Below are 18,549 nucleotides of genomic sequence, written 5' to 3' on the forward strand. Positions count from 1 at the left end.
CCTGCTTCTCCCTCTGCCTGTGTCTCTGCCTCTCTCTGTGTCTCATGAATAAATTAAATCTTAAAAAAAAAAAAATCTGAGTATCCAGACATTTTAAAAAAACCAAAACAAAATATTTCAACCAAGGAAAGGAAATGAAAAAATGAAAAAAGAATCAGAAGAAGCAAATATTGGACACGTGGGGTTTCATTAACTATTTTCTCTACCTTTATGCTTTTTAAAATGTCTGTAAGTGGGATCCCTGGGTGGCGCAGCGGTTTGGCGCCTGCCTTTGGCCCGGGGCGCGATCCTGGAGACCCGGGATCGAGTCCCACATCGGGCTCCTGGCGCATGGAGCCTGCTTCTCCCTCTGCCTGTGTCTCTGCTCTCTCTCTCTCTCTCTGTAACTATCATAAATAAATAAAAATTAAAAAAAAAAAAAAAATAAAATGTCTGTAAGTGAAAAAAATTGAAGTATTACATTATTGATCACAAATTCTGAATCAAATATAATTGCACCATATCCTCACATACAGTGAGATTATTCCATTTTTTCTGACAGAATGAATTATCCTAACATTTCTTAGAGAAGCACGTTAAAAGTAAAATAAACCTCTAACTGTAAGTGGATATGGGCCTTACTCCTCAATCTTTACCACTCTTACCACCTCATCTAGGCCTTGTATTTTCTTTCCAAACAGGAAAGCTACGGCTTTCCCACTCATCTGTAGGCTGCCCATCCTCTTCAGAGCATCTGCCTTAGGATAGTGCTATTTGCTCACATACGCTTATTTTTCTGCCATGTTGGCCTGGGAGAGGCTTCCCATGTGCATTTCACGCACCTGCGCCCTGCATCACAGAGGACTCCATCTCAGCAATACAAAACAGGGCAGATTTTTAAATATCCCTTGGGGCTCCCCCTGCCACTCATTACATCTATGAAATTGAATCTGTTTTTCTGTGATAAAGAAGAGGGTAAAAGGGAAAGGAGGATTCAATTTGCTACATGAGCAATAAATGCACCAGCTTCTTCCTCAAAACTCTTCCCTGGCCACTTAAAAGTGCACACGCAGAACAGACACAAAGATGCACATTAACACAATCACACAGACTGTACAAATGCTCCTCCTCCTTCATTAAAAATGTTTAAGTTACAAATATTTCGATTTATAAATAGTCAAGGTGGGTGGTGCACCTAGTTCTTTACCCTGAATCCAAATATTGCCCTTCCAGGACTTTCACCAACCCGCTCCATAGCTAGTATCTTACCCTGGAGAGGAAGCTCAGCCTTCTCCAACTCCCTGAGTTCACATTTATTCAATTCTACAGGCCTGCCTAGCCCTGCCTAAACAAAGGACCAATCATCACCCCAGGAAGGCAGAAGGGGTAGGGGGCCAGAGCCAGCAATGATGTGCAGGGAAGCACTCTAGAGTGAGGGCAGGACTTCCTGTGTGCAGGAAGCCAGAGTTGCAGTCCTAACAGAGTGAAAGAGAAACTGGCTTTGCAAGAGGCTAGAGTCTCAAGGAAGATGGAACTGTCTTTTAGGGATCTCTAGCAGATCCTCCATGGGCCCAGGGTCCTGAGGACAATGTCCAGGCCTCCCACTTTGGTGGCAGGTGTACAGCTCAGAGTGTGCCATAGACACTGACTTTGGCCAGGGAAATGCTCTCTGTGTACTGGTTCCGGCCTTTCTCATACAGGACGTAGAGCTGGGGGGCCTGGTCCTTCCCCCCAACACTGCCCTCCAGGGCAGCCAGTGAGGAGTAGCCACTGGGGCCTGGCCACAGCTGGACTGTCTCCTTCCGCCACGAGGTACCATTACTGAAGCTCCAGCGCAGGGTCAGGTTCACTCCTGCAGAGGGTGGAGAATTGGGGAGGGAGGGGTTCTGGCCAGGCCGGCTCCAGACCACAGGGCCTCACGCCCCACCCCCACCCTCCCCACCCCCCGACACTCACGGAATTCTGGGTGGGCTGGATTGGAGAAGAAGACAAGGCCGGAGCCGGTGGCTACAGCCCCAGCAGCCACCACAGGATCTACCAGCTCAGGGTCAAAGGTCACGTCTCGAGGCCGGATCGTGTCACAGGCATCGTAGCTGCGGAGGACGATTCGGCAGTGGCAGTGGTAGTTGTTCTGGTTGCGGGCGTTGATGACGACTGAGCCATCTGGGAGCTCATAGGGCTAAGGAGAGAGAACAAGGCTTTAGGAGGTCCCAGAGAGAGGCAGTGCCAAGGACCCCGCCCCTGAGGACGCAGGCTGGACGGCACAGGGTGGGCAGCCCGATCCTGGGTCCAGGGGTGCGATGGCGCCTGGGGGGCCGGGCGCGGGGACTGGGTTGGGGCGGCCCTGGGCTCCTGACCTGGCACTCGTCAGGGTTGAAATCGTTCTCCCGCTTGGGCTGGCCATACGGGATGCCGCTGACGCCGCTACCATACCGCCAGGAGGCGCCGTGGTCATCACTGAGGAGGCAGAAGACCCCGTCCCGCTCCAGCGTCCCATGGCCACACACGATGAGGCGGCCCTTCCGCGGATCGTGCCGCTTCTGGGGGGAAGGAAGCTGGGTGTCACTGAGGGAGATACAGCAGGGGCTCGTGGGCAGGGCAGGGGAGCCTGTCACCTCCTAAGTGTGAGAACACATCTGGCTCCCTTCAGTCCTGTCCTGGCTGAAGATCCCACAAACCCCCACTGCCTAAATGAAGGAGCTTATTCATGAAAGCGCTCCCTAAGCGCAGAATAAGCTCCTTCAGGACATGCAGGGTATTCACTGGATAGGCTGTGCACAAGACAAGGGGTCCAGCCACATGGGTGCATGGGAGCTTAGCCAAGCTCACCAAGCTGTGCCCCTTGGCACGGGCTTGTGTCTGCTCAGAGGAAGGGGTGCCTTTTTCCAGCCTGCACGGGTGCCACAAGAAACAGCATGGCCCTACTGACAACCCCCCAATGGGAAGGCAAGGGCAACATTCCACCTTCCCTTGGCATCCTCCCAGGATGTCCCTTTCTTCCAAGGGATCCCATCTAAGCAAGAACCTGACCTCACAAGACCTTCTCCCTGGGAAGAAGTCCAACTAGGGGCATCTCCCAGACTCTCCAAAAGGCAGCCTCCTCCTCCCTTCTTAGGACAGAGACCTAGAGATCCCTGGGTGGTGCAGCGGTTTAGCGCCTGCCTTTGGCCCAGGGCGCGATCCTGGAGACCCGGGATCGAATCCCATGTCGGGCTCCCGGTGCATGGAGCCTGCTTCTCCCTCTGCCTATGTCTCTGCCTCTCTTTCTCTCTCTCTCTCTGTGTGTGTGTGACTATCATAAATAAACAAAAATTAAAAAAAAAAAAAAAAAAAAAAAAAAAAAGGATAGAGACCTGAATGCCAGAGCCTGGTCCAGGGGCAAACATCTCAGTGCCGATATCCAAGGAGAGATTCCGAGGTGGGCTCCAGGAAACACCATCATCTTTGCTCCACACCAACATGGTGGAGGCCACCTGGCAGCCAGCCTTGTGAGCACAGAGGGAATAGAAAAGGAATACCACTCCCGTCTCCATATCGCTCACCACTGCCCCAAGGTTCAGCCCATCTGGGGTCTCCCCATCATTTACGATGAAGGCTGTTGGAGACCACGTGCTGCCTGAAGAAAAAAAGAGAAGAAATCCAGGGTGAGTGCTCCAAAGGTGCCCTGTATAACCACTCTTTGTTAATTTCTACCTCTTGCTAGGGACCCAAGGCCTTAGAGTGGCCTCAAGGCCCTACCAGACCTGCCCCGCCTGACCTCTCTGACCTTACCTATGCTGCTCTTTCTCTCTCCATTGTGTCCCCCAGCCTCCTTCCCATTCCTCAAATACTTCTCTCTTGGAGGACCTGCACAGGCTTGTGACATCTGCCTGCTACATTGTTCCTCAGGGTTATTCTCACCTCTTTGCCTCAAAAGTCATCTATTTAAAGTTGCAGCCAATCTCCAGCACCCTGTTTTGTTTATCTCTGTTATATTGATCACTTTCCAACACAAAAACCAAATTTACCTATTATGTTTACTATCTGTCTCCCCACAGACAATATAAGCCCCACAAGGGCAGGGAGTTTTTGGTCTGCCTTATTCACAACTGTAGTCACGGAATCTTGAACTATATCTATATGTTAGTATATGTTATAACTATATGTTAGTATATAACTATATCTATATGTTAGTATATGTTATAACTATATGTTAGTATATAACAAGTGTTCAAAAAAAAAAAAAGTATTCAACTCCTAGGTGATCACAATTTCTAGATTACTTTCCTTTTTTTTTTTTTAATAAAGATTTATTTATTTATTTATGATAGACATAGAGAGAGGCTCAGAGACACAGGAGGAAGGAGAAGCAGGCTCCATGCCAGAAGCCTGATGTGGGACTCGATCCCGAGACTCCAGGATCAGGCCCTAGGCCAAAGGCAGGCGCTAAACCGCTGAGCCACCCAGGGATCCCAATTACTTGCCTCCTTAAGTCCCCTCTGCCCCTCAAGGACCAGGCCTCCAGCCCTCCCAGTGGTTCTATACCATCCTCAGGGCCCTCGGGCAGATCAAGCTCCCCACTCACACGACCTAACACCAGCCACTGCCACCCAGTTGTCCTTATACCCTCGTCAGTGGATCTCCGGAGAGCGATGAACTTGGCCCCTTCATCCGACGTGGACATTTTCCTCGCCTCAGCGAAGGCAAGGAGCGTACCCCGAGGAGTGGCCGTAATGAGCGGGATTCGGAAGGTGTGCACATTACCGATCTGCCTGCCGCTCACCCACAGCAGCTGCTCCATGGTGACCAGCGGCTGCACCTGCCAACGGAGGAAGGAAGGAGGGTCAGCGGACGAACGAGGCCGGAGACTTCGGGCTTTAGGAAAAGTAAGGGTGGTTCGGAGTTTCCCTGGGAAGGGCAAGATGCGGGGGCTCAGAGCGGGGGTGGGGGGCACCCAGAATAAGGAAGGGCACCGGAGGAGAGTTGGCTGCCAAGCTGGGGGCTCGGAGCGGGGAGAGCGACGAGGGGAGGAGGCGCCTCTGGGCGGCGGGGGCTGGCGGCCCACCGACGGGGAAGGAGCTCCAACGGAGGGGGCTCGGCTGGCAGGGGCTGGCAGGGGCTGGCAGGGGCACGAAGGCCGGGAGAAGGCGGGGTTGGCAGTGGACGGAGGGCGGGGCCCGGGGGCGGGAGGCTCCCTCGGGAGAGGGGACTCGGGGGACGCTGTCCCGGGGGTCCTGCGCCTGAACGACCCGCGTGGGCCGGGGACGGGGACACATGCGGGGCCACTCACCAGACTGAAGTCGTTCTTTATCCCCGCGCCCAACCCGGCCAGCGGCCACAGCAGCAGGAAGGTCGCGGCGCGTGCCCGAACCCGCCAGCCGCCCCAGCACCCCGGCACCCGCGGGCCCCCGGGTCTGCCCGGGAGCGCGGCGCCGGGCCGACCCGCCATCGCCCCCTCCTCGGCCGCCGGGACCGGGCGCCCACGGCGAGACTGGGGCTGCGGCGCGTCAGCGGACCAGGCCCTTGGCTCGCCCGCCCGCCCGCCCGCCCCGCCCGCCCGCTCGCCCCGCCCCGAGGCCGCCCGCGGCCCCACTTCCGCGACCCGGATGGGCCCCGCACGCTCAGACCCCGCACGTGATCCTTCCGCCCTGGAGCGGGGCCTTCCAGTTGGTTCCTTTCGAAGCCCCGAGCCCAGGCCCCAGACTGGAAGCTGACGGGGTGGGACCGAGGGCCGGCGCCCTGGGATGTTGTATGGGGCGGGGCCTCTCTTAAAGAGCCAGGCCGCGGAAAAGAGCTGCAAGTCGTCGTGGAGAAAATCAAAGGTCTCGGACTTTTGAGAAAACAAAATATCCACCTTTAATAATTTTCTTAAAACTACGAAATCGAAATCTAGAGGGCGGGGTGCGGCTCGGAGGCGGTGCAGGAGGGGTGCTGCCCTGGGTCGGGCGCGTCTCTCACTTCTTCCTCTTCTTGTGCCCCGGGAGGGCCTCGTTCTTCTTGCTTAGGATCTTGAGAAGGGTTTTGGACATGTAGTAGGGCCGGTCCGCCGAGCCGTCGTTCCTCTCCAGGTCTTCCACTGAGCCGCAACAGGACCGTTAGAGCGGACCCCGGGGAGGGGGGGAGTCCCGGGAGAGTCGGGGAGGCCGGGCAGGCCGCCTGGCACCCACTGGGCGGGCTGCGCAACCTCAGTGTCTCCTCGGTAAACTGAGGCCAGCATTTCATAGCGTGATAGGGCTTAATGGAAACTGCATGCCGACCGCCTACTGCCGACTGCAGTGCATACTAAACCCTGCATGCGTGTAGAACTGACCCTTGAGGGACACAGCGACTAGGGGAGCTGACCCCCAGCATTCAACAGTCCGCCTGTTGCTTTTGATCCCTCCCAAATTAACACATATTTTGTGTTATTGTATTCTTACAATAAAATGAGCTAAGGAAAATAAAATGTTAAGAAAATCCTATGGAAAAGAAAATACGTGTGCAACATTGTACTATATTTATCAAAAAAAAAAAAAAAAACCCACATAAATTGAAGTGTGGGGATTAACCCGGGATTGTTCGAGGTCATATGAGGGTGAGACAATCCCCACTCACTACAGCCACCTGCTGGGAAGGCTCTTGTGGCTAACTTGTACCTTCTATTTTCTAGGGAAAGGTCCCAGAGGGCTTTGCGCTGAAATGCTCTTTCTTGGGAGATCCTGCCAGTCTGGCACCTCATTTCCTCCTTTCTTCTGTAAATCCCTGGTTTGAGGATGGCAGAGGAGGCTTCCTCTGACTTTGGCTCCTTTAACTCCCAAAAACCCCTAAACAATCTGGTACCTTGAAATGTGGGGGAAGTGGTAGGGAGTTCACTCACAGAAACAGAGGAAGAGTGTGTCCACACACATGCCAAAAACACTGAAGAAGCCGCTGGCGATGACATAGGCCCCCAGGATGGAGACCTGGAAGACACAGGGCGCCTTAGAGTTCCTTTCTGGGGTTGGCTTGTGAGGCAGAGCCGGGGAGTCACTCACCATGATGGGCAGCCAGTAGTAGTTGAGGGCGGGGTTTTCAAAGTGTCTACCCAGCCCCTGGATGCGACCGGTGAAAAAAAAAAAGGACAGGACCCCTGTGGGAGAGGCGTCAAGGTCAGTGTCACCACTACTCTGTGGTCACCTCTTCCAATGCCTTGCGCCTCTGCCCTCTGTCCCCGTAACTCCCAGCCCTGGCCCTTACCAACACCTCCAACCACCAGCAGCTTCCCGAAGAGCAGCAACAAGTCTGTAACTTTATCCAGCACAACCACCCTGTATGGGAAGTAGAGGTGGGTCAGGCATGAGGGGCCTGGCAGGGCCAGGAACTGGATTGGCGATATCAGCTGCTGTGACAGATGCAAAATGAAAATGGTTCACACTTCAAGATGGAGGCAGCAGAGCAACAAGCCATGCTTGAGGCCCTTCAGAGCACAGCATGCCCATGAAGCTGGCCTTGGGGGGGCGATCAGGGGGGTGGAGGATAGCCCAACCTGACAATGTTCCGCATGAGCAGCATGAAGGCATTTTTGGCGGAGACACAGAAATTCTTCCCGTAGACGGCGATCTGAGTGAGGTTGAAAAGTCAGAATTACCTGTGTGGAGCTTGCCAGGGCAGGGGCCTGGGCCAGGGAACCCCAGAACAAGGGGCTGCTTGTGCAGTGGGGCTCACCATGATGTAGGCATTGCGGTTTAGGAACTTGATAAACTTCTCCAGACACCAGAGGCAGCACTTAAAGCAGCACATGATGCAGCGGGCCATAGGGTTCTGGGATCCTGGGAGTAAAGGGGGAGCTTATGTTTGGTCACTGGCCCCTGACAGCCCCTCCCTGAGGGGCCAGCTGCTCACCTCTCAGTTTGTTGTCAATGTACTCCAGAATGACTCGGGCCATCTGCACGAGGGTCAGGATGAGAGCTCCAAAGGCCAGCGACCCAGTGTGGTAGCTGCAGGAGGGTTGGGGGGCGGGGTGCGTGGGCAGAGATGGCTCCAGGACCCCTGAGGCTCCCAGGCTCCCCATTCCCAGCCCCCTTGCCCTGACCTTACCGGAGTGTACGGATGAAGGCAGAGCTCAGGGGGAAGGTGGGGATGTCCTGGGGCTTCTGGAAAGCCCAGTAGAAGGAGGCAAAGGCCCCAGCCAGGACACACTGGCCCAGGGCCAGTACCCAGTTGACAGTCCAGAATAGTGCCAGGACCACATAGATTTGCAAGTTGAAGAGAGAACGCTGAACCAGGCCCGTGGATGAGTAGCTCTGGAAGATACACCTCAGCCCTGGGCACGAGGAGTTCACTGGCTGGGCCTGGGGGTGACAGAGTAGGCTCACTCCCAGCCAACTCCTGCCACTCCCGGAGTAGAGAGAGAATAGCAGCCGCCCCCAGCTGAGGAAGCCACTTCCTTCCAGGAGATCCTTCTCCGGGTTCGTGTTGGGTTCATACTGCCTACTGTGTGACAGTGATTAGTTTTCCTCCAGGCTCCAAGTGGGTACAAGAGCTCCCAGTCTACGCAGGCCCAGCCTTAATGGTGTGGAGGCAAGTGTGACCAGCCCCTAGCTCTCTCCCTGGCACTCAGTCAGCAATCTCCTCTAAAACAGCACCTGCAACTTCAACCAACATGCTTTCTAGCAAAAATGAATGGACTGGGTATAGATGGTATAAAGGAGTTACTCTTAATCTTGTTGGGTGTGATAATGGTAGAGTGGTTATGCTTTTTGTTTTTTTTTCAAATTTATTTTGTTTTATTTTTTTGGTTATGCTTCTTTTGTAAGATTTTAAAATTTATTTTATTTTTTATTTTTAAAGATTTTATTTATTTATTCATGAGAGACACAGAGAGAGGCAGAGACACAGGCAGAGGGAGAAGCAGGCTCCATGCAGGGAGCCCGATGTGGGACTCATCCAGGGTCTCCAGGATCACACCCCGGGCTGCAGGCGGCGCCAAACTGCTGCGCCACCGGGGCTGCTCTTAAAATTTATTTTAGAGAGGGAGAGTGTGAGCAGGGGCGGGGGCAGAGGGAGAGGGAGAAACATGGGACGCCTGGGTGGCTCAGTGGTTGAGCATCTGCCTTCAGCCCAGGGTGTGATTCTGGAGTTCAGGGACCGAGTCCCACATCGGGCTCTGCATGGAGCCCGCTTCTCCCTCTACCTGTGTCTCTGCCTTTCTCAGGAATGAATGAATGAATGAATGAATGAATGAATGAATCTTTAAAAAAAAAAAAAGGAGAAGCAGACTCCCCACTGAGCAGGGAACATGACACAGGGCTTAATCCCACCACCCTGAGATCATGACTTGAGCTGAAATCAAGAGTCAGATGCGTAACCACCCAGGGGCCCTGAAAATACTTATCTGTCGGGGTGCCCAGCTGGCTCAATCAGTAGAGCATGTGACTCTTGATCTCGGGTTGTGAGTTTGAGTTTCACACTGGGGGGTAGAGATTACTTAAAAAAGAAAAGTAAAAAGTCATTGTATGTCCAGACTCAATCTGATGTGTTTACAGGTGGATTGGCACTTATGTCCAGAATTTGCCTTTAAGGAAACTCCGAAAAAAAGAATTGTGGGAACAGAGGGGGTGGGTGGAGATGGATGAAAACAAGGATAGTGTGTGGGGACATCTGCCTCTGGCTCAGTTCAGGATCCCGGGGTCCTGGGATCAGTCCCTCATTGGGGTCCCCACGGGGAGCCTGCTTCTCCCTCTGTCTGTGTCTCTGCCTCTTTCTGTCTCTCGTGAATAAATAAATTAAAAAAAAAAAGAAAAGAAAGGAAAACAAGGACAGTGGGAAATTGAGGGTTTGTATGTGTTTCAAAATCTCCATAATAAAAAATAAAAAACACAGAAGTAAAAAAACAACCCTTCCCAGCAAATGTGACAAAAATCTTGAGAATTGATGAAATTGCTGAGTGTGTGTTTGAAATTTTACAATAAGAATATAAACCACCGTCCCGCTTTGTAATTGTGGGTTTGTGTCAGTCTCTGCTGCTAGATCCTGAGCAAGCTGGAAGGAAGAACCAGGTCATTTGGAGCTTTGCATAGCTGGTGCCTGGCACAGGGTGGGTCCTCCCTAAATGTAAACCAGCCTCCCTTGCCTGTATTAGAGTGCGAATGCCCTGAGCAAAGCCGCTGGTCCCTGCCTCCAGAAGTGGCCGCATGAAGGCTCTGAGAACAGCAAATGCCCTGCAGTCTGGGGCCACTTTCTGGGAACCTTGCAGGGGAGAGTGCGGGGAAGCAGCTTCTTTCTCTGCTCTTCCCCCAGGACTCCTGCCTGCCTATTGCCTCGGGCACTGCGTTCGCAGGGAAAAAGACTTTAAAAAACCAAACAACACCCATCTACAGTTATCAGCTCTTATCAGGTGCCAGACATTGTACAAAGCACTTTATGTGCCTGATGTCGTTCAATCTTCTCAGCCACCCCCAGAGGCAGGTATGATTGTCTCCATTTTACAGATGAATGGACTGAGACTGGAGGCTGCAGTGGCTCATAGTCCTCCTGGCAGAGGCAAGTCCAGGGGAGGGTGGAAGTGCTGGTACTGGGCTTTCCCAGGGCCGCATGCTGCCTCCAGCCTGTTTCCTTCTCTGAGTAACGGGTGGCTGAGTGGGAGCACAACCAGCTCTGGAGTCCCTGGCTAGCTCCCTTTCTGGTTCTGCTGGGGGCCTGTTGTGTGACCTTGAGGGAAGTCCTTTTTTTCTCTGGCCCTCAGTCTCTGCCGAGCAATTAGGGATTTGGACCAGCTGGCCCTCAGGTCACCCCAGCCCTACTGGTGCCCCCTCCATGTCCATAGCAGTTCCCTCACCATAGGGTTGCATGATGTATTCATTTGCACTTTCCCACAGCTGGGCAAGCTGGCGTTGGGCGCCCAGAGGACGTATTGGGGTTGCCCTGATGTAGCCAGGTACCCAGAGGGTAGTCAAGGAAGAAGGTATAGTCACATGGGGTCTCCACAGGTCCCCTCCTCAGGGACATCTTCCCAGGTACTTGTACAGGTTGTTTACTGCACAAAGTGTTGGAAATCAGCCTGGGCTCAGTCTTTCAACTCTGTCCAGGGACAGGGCTGTGTCTGCCCAGAGGAAGGGGCACTTTCTCCCAATTGCACTACAGCATCATACTGGCAAATATTGCCCCTTCCCCTACCCCCCATCCCGCCCTCACCCCCGCCCCAGGAGGGCTTGCCACGTGGGCAAAGGATACAGGGCGGTCATGGCCCAATAGACAATGCAAATGAGCAGGAGGACAAAGGTGACCAGTGGGTAGAACAGGGTAGACATCATGTGCCCCACAGCCCTGTAGGGAGGTAAAAGCAGTCCATCGCTATGGCCGCAGTCCCTAGCGCCCACCCACCTTCCAGTGGGCCTGATCCTGGACAGGTCCCTGCCTCTGTCCTTGCCAGGGCCTGCTCTGCCCCCCAGGCTGGGTGCACAGTAGGTCCTCATTGAACAAAATGGAATGGACTGAATGGAATAAATCAGGCTCAAGAATCAGAGAAGCCACCTGGGGCAGCCTCAGGGCTTCAGGGCAAGTAAGAGAATAGAGTCCTTAAAGTATGATCTTTTGACAGATTTGGCAGGTAGGTCCTGGTTGTGAATAAGCTGCTGCTTCTCCTCCTTGCCTGGGTTCCTGCTCTGCACCACCACCACCACCACCACAACGCTGCTCCTGATGGAGGGGCTGCTTCATGTTCTGGGAACCCAAGACACTAACTCATTTAATCCTCTACAAAGTAAGAACTATTGCCCCCACTTCACAGACAGGTAAGCTGAGTCACAGCCGTGTTAACCGCAGCGTCTTTCTGCCCTTCCCCTTCAGGGCCACCGGCCACCTTCCCAGCACTGCCACGCCATGCCTCTGCCCCTGTCCTCTGCCCCATCTCCCTCCCGGACAGGTTCTGACTTGCTGGCCTCCTCCAGGAGGGCAATGGCGATGCGAATCCGCTGCCGCAGGAAGATGAGCATCAGCAGCAGGATGCCTTCGAGCACGGCCAGCACGATCACTGAGAGTGGACAGGCAGCAGAGAGGCCTGCGTCAGGCCGGGGCCCAGCGCGGCCCCAGGCGGCCCTCGGGTGGTTGGTGGTGAGGGGCCGGGCGGGGCACTCACGGGCCGCCAGCCAGGTCTCCTGAACGTTGCGGTAGGCGCTGAGGTTGGTGGTGATGCCCAGCTGGGTGATGGAGGCACCCTCATCCCGCAGCACTCGGTACTCCTCCCAGCAGTGGTAGATGCCATATGCCAGCACGCCCAGCACCCCGAGGATCAGCACTAGCACCAGGGGCCCGGCCACCAGGCGCAGAAGCAGGATAAACAGCAGGCTCAAGACCAGAGCCACACCTAGGGCACTGCAGGCAGGGTGGGGTAGGTGAGGCCCTCCCCCCTAAATCTTATCCCTTTCAGAAGCTCCCAAATGCCTCACACTCTCAATATCCTCAGGTTAGACTCCCTTTTTCTTATAAATCTCGTTGGGTTTGGGGTCAGTTCTGAGCTCTGGCTCCTTCTCTGTCCAAGTCTCTGTTTCAGATGTTGGGCTAGGAGACAGAGGATTGGGGAGGGCAGCAGGGAAGGAGGGAGTAGGAGAATCGGTGACTCACGTGAGAATCCAATACCAGGATTGGGCAAAATCTTCAAAGATCTTAACACTGATGTCTCGGGCGTTGAGGATGTCAAAAAGACCACTGTTGGAGAGGGACAGAGTCGGGTGGGGCTGCTGCCGGGGAAGGGTGTGGGACGGAGATGCGGGGACAGGAGGATGCCCACCTGATCCCCTGGGAGATGGAGGTGTTGCTGGAGATCCCTGGGAGTTCAGGTGGAGTGCTATTCAAGAACGGAACACAACGCCCCAGAGCTGGAGGGAGAGAACCAGCGGGCTCCTGGGTGGGAGGGCCCAGAGTTTTACCTTCAAGGCCTCTGGCCTCCACCCAGAGCCCCAGTGGGCCTTAGGGAAGGGAGGAGAGAGATGGGCTTTGACCTCCCCACAGAGAGCTGCTCCTGACTGCACAGCCAAGAGGGCGCTCCTGCCCCACACAGCCCTGTCCAGCTTCCTTCACTGTCTCTCAGGACCCCTCTTCCTCCAGTCCTTGCTGCTTCCGGGTTGAGACCCTCATTTCCTCTGGCCTGACTCTTACACTCCACCCTTAACCCACCATTATAACCCACCACTCTCGAGAACCAGGGAGACTATGCTTCATCATTCTAAGGCTCTACATCATTCTGCAGCTCAGACACTTCCAGAAGCTCTGCTCTGGAGTGCCCGTGCTCCCTGGCCAGTTCAAAGCCCCTGCATTGGGGCTCAGCCCACTTTCCCCTCACCTCTATACCTCTGCTCTCTGGCGACCTTCTCACTGAGCGTTCTCTGTCAAAAAGTCCCATCCATTACTCCCAGTTGAGCTCCATCTCCATGTCCTGTCCTCCAAGAAGCCTTCTCACCCCTTTCCCATCTTCTAAGGCACCTATTATGTGCCTAAAGAGCCATTTATCTCCACCCTCCCAATGACTTTACTAAGCAGGCTGGCTTTGGCATTTACATTCTAAAGGTGAGGAAAAAAGGCTCAGAGAGGTTGAGTTATTGGTCCAAGACCACAGGATTGGAAAGTGCTGGAATCTAGATCTGGGTTTGGAGCATTCGTTTGAGCTACTTTGTATTGTACTTATATCGAAAATCGGGTATTGTTTCTCATGCTATAATTAAAATTTTCTTCTATTAAAAAATAACTTTGACTATTGGAAAGAAGAACATATAGGAAAAATTGAAAAGTCAATTATGATCCCAATCACCCAGCCACGTTTGCTTGTGAGTAGGGATGGACATCTAGTCTGTTCCCAGTGCACAGACATTAACGTGTGTGGGTATATTTTCCCAGGTGTGTTTCCCTGAAACACTCATGCAATGTCTTTGCCAACATCTCTGATCTCTGCCCCTAAAATGTAGCTCAAACAGGAAGCAGCATCTGCCCTGCGTCTCTCCTGGGTGCCTGGTGCCCAGCACGTGCGCGATAAACAGAGCATCTGACTACAGGATCAGGCTGCGGAGAGTGAAATGAAGACCGAGTGCTAATTCCAGTCCTGCCAGACAAGCTGTATGGCTTTACTCTTTCTGGGCCTGGTTTCTTCATTTGAGCAATAAGAAAATAGGACTAGATGCTGCCCGAGGAGAGAATGCAGCTTCTCACCTGGAGTGGAAGGGAGGAGGAAACCGGGGCAGAGCTCCTGCTGCAGACTCTGGATCACTGGCTGGGAGCCGGGGAGGACACGTAGACACAGAGCAGGATGAAGGAGGGAGCCCCCACAACACCAGTACCATAGTCCCCTTCCCCCACCCATGTGACTCCTCCTTGACCACAGCAATGACATTACAGGCAGCTCTCACCATATCCCAGGGCACCCCTGGCAGACAAAAGTTCCTGTTTGCCGTGTAGAAGACCTCCCCCACCTTCTCTGAGAGCTGGTTGACCTCCACGGTCCATGCGTCCTCGGGGCAGGAGGACACACACACCTGGGGGCAGAGAGCATGCTGAGGAGCTGGGGCCTGGACCCTGGGGCCATCTGGGTAAAGGCAGGTCCCAGGGTCTGACCTGGGGTGTGGGACACTGCAGGCCATTCTCAGCGACTGTGATGACATTGGCGGTTAGGACGCAGCTGAAGATGTTGAAGTAGAGAAGATATGGTTTATCTCTGCGGGAGGGAAGGAAGTGTGGGTCTCAGGTCCTCGTCAGGTGCGAGGAGAGGGGAGGACTGCCAGGGCCCAGCGGAGGGTGGTGGGGGGCCCACACCCTGATGCACACTGCTCAGCAACTGGCCTTAAGAAGCTCAGGTCAGCTGGGGAGATACAGGAAGCACCGGAAAATTTTCTAGAGTAATTGAGCATCGGAACTGCTAACAAATGTTAAGAATTTTATGACCTTGAGCAAGTCACTTCACTGCCCACTGCCTCAATTCCATCAGGTGTAAGGCAATAGTACCTACTTCACAGGGCTTGAATGAGCTTGTGTGTGCAAAGTACACCATCTGCCTGGAACGTAGTAAACCCTGCATAATTGTTAAGGTTTTATTATTTACTGGAAGCGTCCTGCATGCGGAACTGATGGCATGGCTTCGGGGATCACCCCGGTGTTTCAGGTGAAGAAATCAAAGCTCAGACTGGTTGACCACCTTGCCCAAAGCCATGCGACCAGAACCTACTGAGCCCAGCTGGGGACTCAAATGCCAAATTCTGAACTTTAAAACCTATGCACTTAACCATGGTTCTGTCTCCCATTACTGGGACACTCAAAAGCCAACTGGCCAGGAATGGAGGCTCTTCAATGTGGCTTAGAGTGGTGAGACTCAGAGAGGATAGTGGCAGGTGAGCAACAGAGGAAGGAGCTGGAGCCTGAGTGCCGGGATCGTGTTCTCTGCCCGCTGTCCACCTCACCTCTCGTCTGCCCCTCTCCCTGCCTTCATACTCACTTGTTGGCTCCCACCCCACAGTAGGCCCCAGTAGAGTTCCTGGGGTAGAGGACTTGCCGGGGGTCTCCATACACCCAAGCTGGAAGCAGACACAGAGATGAATCACCAGAGGGCCGGACTTCGGGGTGAGGTGGTGGGGAGCAGCCTCAGGGATGGCTCCTGCCCTGGTTCCTGCCCCCAGCCACTGCCCCCATGCTGCTCCGCTGCTGGAAACTCACCCACGATCCCCACCACGATGTAACCCAGAATGAAGAGAAGGAAGAGGACACAGCAGATGACATCTGTGCAGCTCCTGGGAGAGAAGCGGGGGAAGCCTTTGGAGGGGGAGGCAGGGCATGTGGCCTAGAGGTATCACAAGTTGGAGTTTGGGGGATGCTGGAGAATGGGCCTCAGTAGGTTTTATTTTATTTTTCTAAGAAAATCTTTTTCTCACAATGCACCAGGAAATAAATACAAGTGATTGTTTCCATGTGTCCTCAGGAAGGAGAGGGCACCAAAATAACCCCAAAAAACAAAAAAAAACCACACCAAAATAACCATTTTTTGGGTGACAGAAATACTTCTGAAGTATGACACAGAGAAGTGAACACCTCATAAGTGCCTGGCTGGATGAATTTGCCCAAAGAGCACACGCCCAGGTCAAGAAACAGAACATCCCAGCACCCCAGAAGCCCCCTTGTGCCCGCTCCAGACTCAAACATTCACCCATGGGCATCATTCTCCTGGGGCAGGAGTTCTCTTTTTTATGACCTTCTTACCAATATTTCAGTAAAATACAAAGCAAAATCAAGATCCCCCACCCCCTAATTGGAGGCAGTGCCCAGAACTTACCTGTTCCTGATGGGACCTCGAAAGGAGGGGTCATATTTGGCCGGTTTCCCTGAGAGGTACGGGCAGGAGTATGGAGAGTGAGGCCCTGAGCAGATGGCTCCCCATCTCCTGTCCCTCCTGCATCTGCATCCTGCCCTGAAGCGGGATCCTACCGGGGCCCAGGATGCCCCTGTCCCTCCAGAGTTCAAGGTGGGAGGAGGTGGGGAGATGGACTGGGGTAGGGCTGACAGGAGAATTGGAGAGTAGGAGACAGAGGTGGGATTAGGGCCTGGTCAGCAGCTTGACTGCTCACCACGAATTCTACCAAGTTGGCTTTGGAAGGAGGGGGAAGGGGGGTCTTTTCAGGTTGATTCCAGCTCCTATCTTGAGGCTGGCAGCCAGGGATATAGCCTTCACCTCCTGCTCACTTCCTGCCCCATTTGTCCTGTGTCTCCCTCCCCTGCGATGTGGGACTCTGAGTCAAGCCACCTCTGGCTCTTACGCCCCAATCCTTATCCCTCTCCGCTCCCTGTACTCCAACCAGGGTGGGCGCAGATCCACAGCAGCACCTGAGGGAGGTCACAGCCCCTCCCCACAGCTGCCCCAGCCCTACCTCCGCCCTCTGGCCCAAGGCCATGGGGAAAGAGCCTGGAGCCCAAGGCATTAACTCCTACAAGGAGGGCCCCTATTTTCCTGCTCCCCACCTCATCTCTGCTAAAGGGGACCCCAGGCTACTGCCAGTCTCTGGGTGAGCAGTCAGGGTGATACCTAAGCCTGGCTGTTGAGACTGTGGGCGGTTTCGATTGTGGCCATGTCCTGTTCCTGGTCCTCCCTGAGTACACACGGGGAGGAGGTGGGGCCTGCAGCTAGGGTCCCCTGTTGGCACCGAGGAGAGGAGCGGGGACAGAGGGCTGGGCAAGAGTGTGGGAAGGGGTGGGATTCATTTTCTTTAGGTGTTCTGGACTCTGTCCCTCCATGGCTCTCAGACGTGAGATCAATGATTGACCCAAAGCTGTTCCAGGAAGTCTACTGGGGAGTCTTTCTGGCTCCTTCCCCTGACCTGCTTGGGCCCGACTTCTGCCTCTGAGAGGCCCCTCCCTCTTGAGATTCCCTCCCACGCAGACCTGGGGCTCAGACCCCCAAGCCCCAAGGGACCCTCACTGTTCATGGGGATTCCAGAGGCTGCCGCTCCAGTTCCTTCTCCTCTAGACCCCCCACCCCTAATCTTCAGGGTCTCTGGGACAGGCTCCTGGCCCTGGTTTCTCACAGAGTGCAGATAGGCTCCCTGTTCCTGCTCCCCTCAGGCCTTACCCTTCACGAACCCCTTGTGAAGTCCCTACCCCTGTCTCTCACGATATCCTGAGAAGGCCCCCCTCCTAACAGAGACCCCAGAGGCAGGCCCCGGTCCCCTCTCCACTGAAACCTCCAGCCTAACACCTCACAGGAACCCCCAGACACACCCCACTCCTGCCATTACTGCTCACACAGACCCTGGCAGGCCAACTTCTAGCACCTTTTCCCTTCAGAGACCCAGGGTCTAAGGCTGAAACCCCACCTCCTGACAGGGGCCCAGACCCCAGCCTCGCCCCTCACCGGCTCTGCAGCACGTAGACCCTCCCAGTCCCCGAGCCCCATCTTCCTGTTCAGGACACTGACCCTGCCTTTTGCCATTCAGGCTTTGCTTTCCAGGGCCCTGCCCTGAGGGACCCAGATTCCAGCCCCAACTCCTCACAAGACCCCAGCCTCACTCCCCAAAAGCTCCCAGGTGAAGGACCTCAGCTCCTGAACCCCATCTTCCTCCCAGGACTCTGACTCTACTTCCTTCCATGAGCTCTTTCCAGACCCTCCCTTCAGGGATCCAGGACTTCCCTCAGCTTCTCTCCCTGGGGCCAGCCCCAACCATCATTCCCCCAGAGCTGGCCCAGGCTGGCCGCCCCTGCTCCCATCCTGGGCCTCACACCACAGCCTCACCCTCAGACTCACCATAGGCCTCATTCCTGTCCTGTTTTCCCCCCATGGTTCGGTCTCCCGAGTGCTCGGAGCCAGGGAGACCTAACGACTCACCTGCTGCCCGCCCCGCCCTCCCACACGTCACAGCCCCACCTCCGCCTGTGGTCCTGACACACTAGTTCCTCCTGCACGCAGAGCCTGGGCAGTGCCCTGGAGAGGACTGGAAGGCCAAGCCCGTGACCGGCTCAGGGCTGCTTGCAGCGGGGTTCCATGGGCCACAACACACTCTAAGGAAATCCTTCAGGTTTTTGCAAATTACTCTAGCTGTGGTACACTCACACCTATGCTCTCCTCCCAAAGATCCAGTGTTGATTGAGGTTGGCCTTTTAGCCATCAAC

At 54.5% G+C, this 18,549-nt stretch overlaps 2 protein-coding genes across 4 annotated transcripts; both read right to left on the bottom strand.

The window, feature by feature from the left end:
* Positions 1–1,088: 1,088 nt before the first annotated feature.
* NEU1 (neuraminidase 1) lies at positions 1,089–5,430 on the bottom strand. 2 transcript variants are annotated; one of them, XM_025418245.3, is made up of 7 exons: positions 5,249–5,430; positions 4,585–4,777; positions 3,567–3,595; positions 3,333–3,464; positions 2,337–2,519; positions 1,936–2,158; positions 1,089–1,831 (listed from the first exon to the last, which is right to left on the bottom strand). In XM_025418245.3, the coding sequence occupies exons 1-7, from the start codon at positions 5,405–5,407 to the stop codon at positions 1,605–1,607; spliced, it is 1,146 nt and encodes a 381-aa protein (XP_025274030.1). In that variant the 5' UTR covers positions 5,408–5,430; the 3' UTR covers positions 1,089–1,604. The 2 variants fall into 2 exon arrangements, with proteins under 2 accessions (XP_025274030.1, XP_025274029.1); XM_025418244.3 differs by having other exon boundaries at positions 3,333–3,595; positions 5,249–5,426.
* A 359-nt stretch (positions 5,431–5,789) lies between these two features.
* Positions 5,790–18,293, bottom strand: SLC44A4 (solute carrier family 44 member 4). Of its 2 annotated transcripts, XM_049091958.1 has the most exons (21): positions 18,185–18,293; positions 16,223–16,271; positions 15,610–15,683; positions 15,392–15,470; positions 14,518–14,617; positions 14,313–14,438; positions 14,116–14,176; positions 12,704–12,791; positions 12,538–12,621; positions 12,053–12,288; positions 11,848–11,947; positions 11,146–11,241; positions 10,754–10,853; positions 8,014–8,267; positions 7,819–7,913; positions 7,642–7,745; positions 7,463–7,536; positions 7,174–7,244; positions 6,972–7,066; positions 6,815–6,899; positions 5,790–6,034 (listed from the first exon to the last, which is right to left on the bottom strand). In XM_049091958.1, the coding sequence occupies exons 1-21, from the start codon at positions 18,216–18,218 to the stop codon at positions 5,913–5,915; spliced, it is 2,127 nt and encodes a 708-aa protein (XP_048947915.1). In that variant the 5' UTR covers positions 18,219–18,293; the 3' UTR covers positions 5,790–5,912. The 2 variants fall into 2 exon arrangements, with proteins under 2 accessions (XP_048947915.1, XP_048947916.1); XM_049091959.1 differs by lacking the exons at positions 11,848–11,947; positions 12,053–12,288.
* Between the last annotated feature and the right edge of the window lie 256 nt (positions 18,294–18,549).

Source organism: Canis lupus, chromosome 12 (genome assembly GCF_003254725.2).
Source record: "Canis lupus dingo isolate Sandy chromosome 12, ASM325472v2, whole genome shotgun sequence".
Lineage (NCBI taxonomy): Eukaryota > Metazoa > Chordata > Mammalia > Carnivora > Canidae > Canis > Canis lupus.